This window comes from Gavia stellata, chromosome 3 (genome assembly GCF_030936135.1).
Source record: "Gavia stellata isolate bGavSte3 chromosome 3, bGavSte3.hap2, whole genome shotgun sequence".
Classification (NCBI taxonomy): domain Eukaryota; kingdom Metazoa; phylum Chordata; class Aves; order Gaviiformes; family Gaviidae; genus Gavia; species Gavia stellata.
In genome coordinates this window covers 60,284,317-60,294,814 of record NC_082596.1, presented here as the reverse complement: position 1 = coordinate 60,294,814, position 10,498 = coordinate 60,284,317, and the positions used below count along the sequence as shown (strand labels likewise).

The 10,498-nt window shown below is 34.3% G+C and overlaps 1 protein-coding gene across 1 annotated transcript in view; it reads right to left on the bottom strand.

The window, feature by feature from the left end:
* Positions 1–4,403: 4,403 nt before the first annotated feature.
* The window catches only part of CDH7 (cadherin 7), a 71,318-nt gene continuing 65,223 nt past the window's right edge, over positions 4,404–10,498 (bottom strand). The window contains exon 11 of the mRNA XM_059815541.1: positions 4,404–4,897. Coding sequence (XP_059671524.1) covers positions 4,404–4,897 — 494 coding nt within the window. The remainder of the gene's footprint in view (positions 4,898–10,498) is intronic.

The window sequence follows — 10,498 nt, the reverse complement described above, 5'->3', positions numbered from 1 at the left end:
ACAAGTCTTATGAGGAGCGGCTGAGGGAGCTGGGGTTGTTTAGCCTGGAGAAGAGGAGGCTGAGGGGAGACCTTATCGCTCTCTACAATTACCTGAAAGGGGGTTGCAGAGAGGTGGGTGTTGGTCTCTTCTCCCAAGTGACTAGTGACAGGACTAGAGGAAATGGCCTCAAGTTGCGCCAGGGGAGGTTCAGGCTAGACATTAGGAAAAAGTTCTTTACTGAGAGAGTGGTGAAACACTGGAATAGGCTGCCCAGGGAGGTGGTAGAGTCACCCTCCCTGGAGGTATTCAAGGAGCGTGTGGATGTGGCATTGTGGGATGTAGCTTGATGGACATGGTGCTGTGTGGTGTTGGGTGGGTTGTGGCTTGTTATTGTTGTTGTGTGGCGTGGGTTTTGTGGTGGTTTTTTTGGGGTTTTTTTGGTGTTGGTGTTTTGTTTTTTTTTTTTTTTTTTTTTTTCAGGTTGGACTCGATGATCTTACAGGTCTTTTCCAACCGTACTGATTCTGTGATTCTGTGATTCTGTGACCATCTATTACTGAGGTGAATACAACGTTGTCTCAAAACAGTATTGCTCTACATAGATTATAAAGCAGAGAAAAATTCTACATATAGAAAAATAAAATCAGCCACATGACAGGCTGCCACCAAGAATTTAATACCAGATTTGATATAGGTAATTGTGTTTAGCCTTTCAACTCTTTAATGACCTTAAATTCAATGTAATTGTATGCTTTATAGTGTATTTATTTCTTTTTCAGAATGAAAAACTACTACTTTTCTTAATATCATACAAGAGTATTTGTCCATAAAAATAAGATGCTGCCATTTTGTATTTCATAACATGCTTTCATCCAAAATCTCTAAAAAGAAAAAAGGACAGGAGATATTTTATTATGGATGAGTTCCAGCACCTGAAGGGCAAATAGCACAAAATAACTGAGAAAAGACCTTAAGTTTAAAGGGGAATTCCCCTTTCAAAACAACAAAGAAAACAGTAAGTAAAAAGGAAACAATTTTTTTCCCCTTAATTCTTAGGGAGAAGGAGAGGTTTTGGTTGGTATCATCAAATTTCACGAGTCCTGCAGTGATTGTATTAACCCAGCCATCAGAATTAGTAGGCTTAGGAGGCTTGTGCTGTGCTTAGTGGGGATATAACTTAACAGAATAAGTACACTAACTTTATTCTTTTGAGTAAAAAATGTAAGTCAGAATGTCCACTGTTTAACTCTGTTGAATTCAGTAGATTTTACACTGGTCAAAGCAAAGTAAGGAGTCTTGCCTTAAATCTTCTTCCAATGGGTTAACTTCACGTGGATTTTTTTAGTAGCACTCTTAAAACCATATGCTTTTCAAGGCACTTGGAAATCTCAATTTAAAATAAGCTTATTCAATTGTGGAAGGAAAGAGCTGTTGGTATTTCACTATATGATGGGAGTGGTTGCAATGTTTGACATACTTTTTAAGGAGGATTTGTGGCCTCTAGTTAGATACTGGAGCTCTTCAGAAAGTTAAATAAATAAATAAAATAGAAAGTCTTTATGAAAGGCCTTTCTAATTAATTTGCTCAAATAATTTCATAACCTTTCCAGGACAGAGAAAATATTTTACATTATTTAGTCAATATACTTTATGACATCAGGCTATGCAATATAAATAACAGTCAAAGGAATAATTTGAATCAGATTATAAACTGTGAAAACCTATAGTCATGGTAACTTATGGAGAACATTATATAGTATGTGTATTATGCAGACCATATATATATACTATAGAAACACCTGCCATCAAATGTAAGGGATTTCCATCTTTCTTTCTTACTGCAATAGTATAATCAATAGGTAAGCATATATAATGTAACAACAGATTTACTCGATTATTTTAGAACTGTGCAACAGAAAACATACATATGCAAGAGTTTTTATGGCATTAGAGTAAAGCATAACTCTTTCCACAGAAAACACACCAAAAAAAAACCCCTTAACATAGTTTCATAACAGGGGAGGTTTTTTGGATTTTTACAGATATAGAAGGTGGAAAAGCATAGGAATTGTTCTGTTTACTCTAAATCACATTTAAATCTCCTTTGAGTGTTATGTGCTAAAATCAGCATTTTTGACATCTTAATCCAGATGCATCAATTATCTTCCCACAAAAAAAAGGAGATTAATAAAAAACTGTTCTCTCAGAACCTTGCTGATTTAATACCCGCTTAACTCCTGCAGCATACCTTGCTCTCATTAAACTGCATACACATGGTTCATTTTCTTTTTTTTTAATTTTTTTATTGAAAATCTTACATGTATGACTAAAAGTCATGGGCGATATCTTTCATTTCCATTACAAAATCTGTTTTTTATATATATACCTATATATATATATTTAATACAACTAGAGGCAAATCTACTGAATTATGAAACAATGATTGTCTACCAAAATGTAACTCAAATTAAATATGTTGCAGATGATTAAAATTATTTTGTTTTTTCTAATGGAGCTGAAGGCCACTTTCACATAGTTAATTGATAATGCTGGGCTGCAAAAATTGCAGAGCCTTAATGATAGTTTCCCATCTCCCAGCCTGTTGTCACCCATTCACTAGGATTTTAGTACAAGGATCCTTCCTGCAGAAAGAATTACTTTTAGAGTGAGCATCATCCTCTGTGGAGTACCTTCTATTCACAAACGCAGTCCTGCAAACAATTCAGTATGCCTCTCAGTAATTACAGGCAAGACAAGTGATTTTGTTAAGTACAAGCAAAAAAGTTTGCAGGAGCAGAGTCTAACTTAGGAACTCATCTACAGCTTATCTAAACCAAAACAATCTGAAATAATACTTAAAACCACTATTTTACTTGAATATATGCCTTATTATCTAGTAATAAATCATGAAAGATGAAGTATAAATATTGTCAGAATCATAAAAAAGCTGTCTTATTCTAAGAAATCCTACTTCAAAATCGTACAGTATTTTAACCAACAGCAGTTGTACTTCTGTTTTGGCACTCCTAAACCAGTGTAGAAATTATGTGTAATGAGTTAACTCTTTGGGGGAAAAATACTTAAGTGCTGCAGGATCTAAAGATGATTTCTGGAGTTAATAGCATTACATTGCTTAACATAAGAAGGAAATTGAAAAGAGTCTTTTACTGTGATTCATCAGCAGCAAAAGAGAAGGGGAAGGAGCAAAGCAAGGTGGTTACAGTCTTTGAAGCATATAACATGTTTAACCTTGAAAATTAAATCTTGCATTAAAGACACCCCCAGCTACTTCTGTAGTCTTCTTTCCAAAAATTCAATGTACAAATATTTTATTTAAATGTCTCAGAGTTTGTAATGGCTCAGAAGAACAACTGCACGTCCTTGTAGCTGGTCTCCTTTCTGAGAGATGAACGGTGGGAGAGATAGTTTTACTGTAATTTCTCCATTCCCATGCTTCATTTCCTACATTTATCTGAGACCAGAGAAAAATCAGCATGTTCTGACAAGTCTAATACCATGAGGCAGTAAAATGGACCTGAATTTAGTGGAGATTGGAGCTCCAAAATAAATATAACACTTTATGTCAAATAATAATAAAGGATAAATTCTCCTGTACAAATCAGAAGAGATAATAAAAAATAGCAAATAGATAGCAACATCTTTTCTATACCTACATGGGCATCACAAAACTTTTCAACCATAAGAATATCCCTCCATATTTCTTATTTTATGTGGTTTGTAAACCACTTCAGTAAGTTGATGACAAACATTGTGGAATTTCTTAGTACAAACAGTAATTTTTCATAAAACTACCCAGAAAATTACAGAGATTTCTTATTAAATAGCTCTGAGAACAAACAAGGAAAAGCAAAAAAAAAAAAAATCTGCTGGCTTTTGTTTGTTTTCATGTCTGTCTTTCTGCTTTTGGCCTAGCAAGCTGCATGCAACAGTGTTAAGAAAATTTGTTAAAAAAACCTTGCATCTATAAATACTATATATTGTAAAGTTGTATTGAATGATATATTTGTAAATTTGTTTCTTCTTACACTTATCTCCACTTATCTCTTACACCAGAGACTCTGTGTTCTAGATATAGCAAAGGCATCTACAGAGTATCATTGGCTCATTGAGGTCACAGTGCATAACATACTCTTGAAAGTGAGTTGCCTCTGCAGGTATCTGAGAGTTGCTATCTATTTGAACGTGGCTGAGCATTTCATTTTATCAAAAATGCCACCAAATGCTCATATTCTGTGTGGTCAGTGCAGTCCCTAGGACAAATCTAATGAAGATATGTTCCACCAAGGCAAAAAAACCTAAAAGGTTAAAAATGGAGAAATATTTACAACTTTCTTCAGTCTGTAAGGTTGAGTATTCTGTTTTAGCATTCTTCAGTGCATTTGTACATAAAGGTTCCAAGGCTATGAGTATAAGCAATCTGGTCCAGTCCCATACATATCCGCAAGCCTTTTAAAGCGAGGGCCCCAGTCACTGAGGTAATCGTAGTTCTGGTCAGAGTTTGAGCTGATCGAATCTAAAGAACTGAGCGACTCTGCCACTGAGCCATTCCCCTCAAATGCGTATGTCTGCAGGGAGTCATAGGGTGGTGCACAGGGGTCCACATCAGCTTCTTTTAGTCTTTCCCAGATAAATTCCCTAAAAATCACATTATCTGGGATGCTTTTAAAAGTCGGTCTGCTCAAGAACTGAATCTCAGGTGTCACATCCCTTCTGGTCTTGGTGTCTCGGATAATGTTGAGGTTTCTCAAGGCAGCCATATCAAAAGCCTCAGTGTCTTCTTCCCCACCACCTTCATCATCATACCTGACAATGTTCTCTCTGATATCTCTCTCTTCATCAAAAATGAGGGGCTCTTTTTTCCGTCGCCGCATGGTGACAATCAGCAAGACAAGAACTGGAACACAGAAAGACTGGAGTTTTAGCAATGCTAAGTTTCCTCATGTTTTTCCTAGTGGTGGAAGTACTCATTAATTTATATGGCAAAGACCCAAGGAAATAGCAGGCAATTTATGCAGTTAGATTTGAAACCTACCAGGTTCTGAAACAGCTTTTAAACCATAAGCTTTTTAGGTGTTAAAGAATCTATTTCCAAACCCATTCTGGATTAACATCTTCATCTCTAATTCTATATCCTATGCTATCTGCTAACCATAAATTTTAGGACTGGTTCAGTCTGACTATTACAATCTCACAGCCATGAAATAAAAAAAAGACCTTTTCTTGAACTCTTAATTGCCCAGTGATAAAAGCACATTCATAAAATAACTGAATAGAATTTAACAACCATGGTTTGGGAAGTGACTGAATTAAAGTATATGGCCAATCTCTGCTGAAAAAAAAATATTAAAAAACGTAGATTGGAGAACACTGATTTGTCAAGCAATGTGTAAAATAAGACTGTCTTAGTTCATGGATTAAAAGTATCTCTATAGAAGACCTCACTTTTCTATAAAGTGCAAAGTACCGTACTTGAGGTTTAGGAATTACATCTAATGAGAACTGCTAGGGCTGGAGTTTATTGGATCAGCTAGTGCTAGAAATGTAACTATTTTTTTAATTTTAGTCTTTAAAGTTTCTTTCAGCTTGAAAGCTAATACTAGACTGCAGTGACAGCCAAAAGAACTGGGAGAAACTAACTCCAGGCTCATCTTGTTCAAATACAGTTTTAGTAGAGAAACATCATTGCTGACACACAAAATATGGAACCAATAATATTAATATTGCACCTATCTTTGGGACATGATGAAGTGTGAATCATCCTCTTAGAAAAGGATTAATACTACATTGTAGCATCTAGATAACATTTGTTGAGTTAATGATACTCCTAGAAAATAACAGGCATCAGTATGACTGTAAAAATAACAGTACATTGAAAAGTAAGTGTCATTGCACATTCAATTAATCTTTTCTGATTTTATGTTTATTTTTAATCTTAAGAATATGTGATTATATGCATTCAAATGTCTAAGGTTTACAATCTTTACTTACAATACTTTGATACACCAATTAAATGCTGTGTACACATTTGGAAAAGCAAAAGCTGATATAGAAAAAATTAAGCTTGAGCTTTCCTAGGTAGTCTCAAAAGTGTCCTCCATAAATTTTATGATGTAGGACTGCCATGCTTGAAAACCCTTCTTTTCATGGAGGAATTTTTAAAATCAATATCAATCTAGTCATTGTGAGGCATGATTTAATATTGAGATCACTTAGTTAGAATAAACCACTCAGAGACTACAGACCTTATAGTACTATTTGGAATTGGCTAAAGCATAAGATGACTTTAAAGGCAGACTTTCTGCAATGCTTTTTGTTTTCCTTTGGAGCCATGTATGTCTAAAAATACAACTGGAACAACTTCAATTTTTTTTCTAAACTTTTTGACAAATATATTAGGCAATATTTTTTCCCCTTTTTTAAGTAGCTACCAGGCACACATCTAATGATCTATCTACTAACAGATGCCTTGTGACTCTATATTACTGTAGCATTAGCATCACTCACTCACTTTTTTGCCCCTGGCATCTCCCTGATTCATGCTTTATGTATTGAATTCAGAAGCCACTAGTTTTGGGCGTTTTGCTTTGAACAATATTTACATAAACAGTTTGACAATATAAGATATTGACCTTTAACATGGCTTTTGTGAAATTTCAAAATGTTCTTATATTTGTATAATACAAATTGAGCTGTAAATTATACAGCTGAGAACATAAAATTGTCATCAGAGACAACACTTGCACTCCATTCTTAATGTTTTTTCTTATTATAAAAGATATTTCAAAATGAAAGACAAATTAGCTTGCTGAGAGTACAAATATACATTTAACCCAAGATTGCTATTGACATAACTTTTTAATTATTATTTTTAAAATTTACTGCCACAATTTTTATTGCCATATAAGTAAGCAGCTAATAATTTCCTTTACTCAAGTGTAAATGCATTTTCACACCATAGTCCCTCTTAACATACTTAATTTTGAAAGTAATAAGTGAAAAACATGAAATTTAGTAGGCAAGGCCACCTAAAGGTACAATAGCAATCAAGATACAATTAATGTTTTATATAGTATTTCTTGTACATCTCACACTTGCTTGAAGCCAAGAAAATTATGGAGTCCTTCTAAAGGTTAAATATTGTAGTATTTAGATGGCTTTATGAGATTATTAATTTCCAGCCTTTCCAACAGATATGAACAATAAAGTTTAACCTCTAAATAAACAAAGCTTTAGCTGCATTGCAGGAACTGCAGAGATGAATACAAGCCCAAAACAAGTATCACTCATACCTAAATCAAGTGCAAATGGTTTTAAAGCTTATCCATTTCTCATTAAATCATGGTGGGATTTTTTTCCTACATTTATCACAAAACAAGAGATTAAGTCAGTAATTAGTGACTGGCAGAACATGTAGAAAACCTAATTTTATGCTTTTTAGAGAAGAAATAATACAATGGAAAAGCTTTAGGAACATACATATTGCACATTGAGGCCACTAGTTTGGCTCGATACTGATACACTGAGTTCATGCTAAAGAGATGAAATGGCAATACTGATTTCATATGTGATTTAACAAATAAATAAACAAGCCAATAGATATTAGAAGTAAATAATTATAAAGAGTAAATAACCAGAATGAATAAAGATAAATCTAAACTAAACTTTTTGTTCTGATTTACCTGAATTGTTAGAAATGTTGACTTTGTTTAACAGGTACAATAGCTGAGAGAAAATGTCATTTGTATTTGTATTAGCTGTGGTAATATATAGTTTTATCCTTTTGTCAGTGTAGATGTAATGATAATATCAGTAGTTTCAGTTCACCTTAGTCAGTCTTTAAACAAACACCTTTGAATAGAAGAACGGATTTTTGCTTTGCCATTTTGCAGTGTGCTTTATGGAATGATTGTGAAATTTCCATTTAGGTATGATCTGGTAAAATGTCAGGTTTAGGTCACCTGAGCATATTTCTCTGTTTTAGCATTAATCTTTCCTTTAGTACTCAAGGCAACTGCAACATAAATGTAAGGAAGCTATAAAAGCCCTGAGACAACCTGAGGGAGACAACTACATGCAGAGCTGTACAGTAAGGTACAGAGCTAAATCACAAGTATTATCATGCCTTGTATATGCTACACCCCTAAGCCTGGCATTTGCTATAGCAATAAGCTGCATGAACTGTGAGCAAATCTGCATATTGGTTTACGCCTTGGGTGTGTCACGATTCATAAAGCTGAAGATTAGAGATCCTCAGCCATCTAAGCAGCACACCAATAGCCTATTTAGTTATACCTTGCAGTTGCCAGTACAGTCAGACAAGATTTGGGGATTACAGAGGCCAAGACTTGGGAAACCTGCATTTAATTCCCAGTTAACAAGCTTCATATATAACTGTTGTTTTATCAGTTTGGATTGATATTTGCAAAGTGACTGTGACCTTTAAATGCCCACACTGAGTGACCCTAATAGGCTCTATAACTTTCAGAAAACAGCTTCTGCATTGCATACTCAGCCACCTTTGAAATTACTTAATTTGGATACCCTCAAATTAAAACAGTTGTAGTTTTATCACTTTTAAAACTGCAAGACCAATCCACACATACTCCATAGTCACATTCTGTAGACATTTTACCTATTTAGAGAATAAGATACTGATGACTAGGACTGTTTCTTCTTGCTTACGAATCACACAATTATTTGTGTTGATTATTGGGTTCTTGTAGGTATTGTGATAATAATAACAAATTCCTCGTCTTTCAACTGAAAAAAATAATAATTTAAATCTGTATTTTGAAGTTTAACCAATGTATTATCAACTTGTAAACTTTACTACCACACTAATAGGAGGCTTTCTTTAGTGTTTCTAAGAAAATAGGTGGTACTAATAGATTATATTCAGATGTATGGAAGATATGTATGGAAGATAAAAATAATGAAAAAACAATGTTTTAATCTAGTTTTCCATTGTTTCAATACAAATATGATTGGATTATCTATAGGTGAACATTCTTTTTTTGTGTGATTTTATGTACACATTTTGTGCTAAACACTTGTTACAAAAGCAATTATTTTATCTGGGAGATGCTAACTGACAAACAAATTACCTTGAATTAAATTACCATAAAATTTTCAGAAGAGTTAAAAAAATCTTACTTACTTCTCTAAAAATTACATACAGTCTAAAATGAATACAAACTAGCTTTTCATATGCTTTTTATAGAATAAATTGCAAGCACTTTTTTTTTTTGTTTTTTTCTTTAAAACATAGCCTCACTGCAGAGTGAATAATTAAAAGATGTTTTGAGTAATTAGCAAAGTACTGGAATGTTCTTGTGGAATAAAATTTACAATTTAATCTCCATCACTCAATATGAGGAAGGGAAATGATTTTGATAAAATGTTTTTAACTTCTAAAAATTATTTTAGTGTGAAAAAATAGTCTACACTATGTTATATGCAATTATAATGAATTAGTATAATTTAGCAACATTCTTCCTTCTTAGCATCAATGAAAACATTGTGCTTACCTAAAATTGATTGGTTGCGTAAGTAAAAATAATAACATTAAGAAATCCCACCAAGACAATGTGAGCCTTGGTCAAGACAAATGGTTATTTATTAGACAAAGGGATGTATGGGGTAAGAACAAATATCAAAGTATATCATATTAACTTTAAGAAGATAAGAGCTTGTTGAGAATTCAAGATACTAGTGCCAGAATGCATGTATCCATGACATCTATACAAATCTTATGCCTTCTCCTCTTTAAAACTGGCACTCACATTGAGATGACATTGATGAATGTGACTGGATTTGCACTGCCTGTTAATCTTGGGTCAGAAAAAAATTTTGATCCAGTAGCCTGTCTCCTCTTTTCACTGATAAACTCTTACATAAAAAGGTACATTCCTTGGTCCCAGCCCTGGAAGCACTTGCCAACAGCTGAAGCCTATTTTTTATGCTGTGCTAGTGGATCGTCAGGATTTTTTCTCAGGAACGGATGTGAAAAGAAAAAGGGAAAAAGGAGAAAGTAAACTCCTAGCAGTAGTACCATTCAGCTGATCCCAGAAAATGTCTTCTAGGAGCAAATGAGAGAAGAAAGGTTCTGGGACCTGACAAGCATCAACACTTGACTGGGGTTTCACTGGGCAGCAGTGATGCTTAGGTACCTCTTCCTTGTGAATACTGGCACCTGGCTGGGAACAAAACAGCAGCAGGATACAGTACCAAAATGCAGGACTCAAAGCCAGAGTTAGCATACAAATGCAGCCTAAACTGAGCCTGCAGCTTTGAACTGTACCCAAAAGGAACAGTTTAGGTTGGAAGTGATGACAGCACATACAAACGTCTATTTAGATGAACAGTGGTGATGCATTCAGACAGCTGTATTTGAAAGTCCAGTTCTTTGGCAAATAAAATCGATGGTAAGGTGGTCATATGCCAGATTCCTCTTCAGTGCACGGCCCATTATTCAAGCACTATGTTCAGAGAGCTT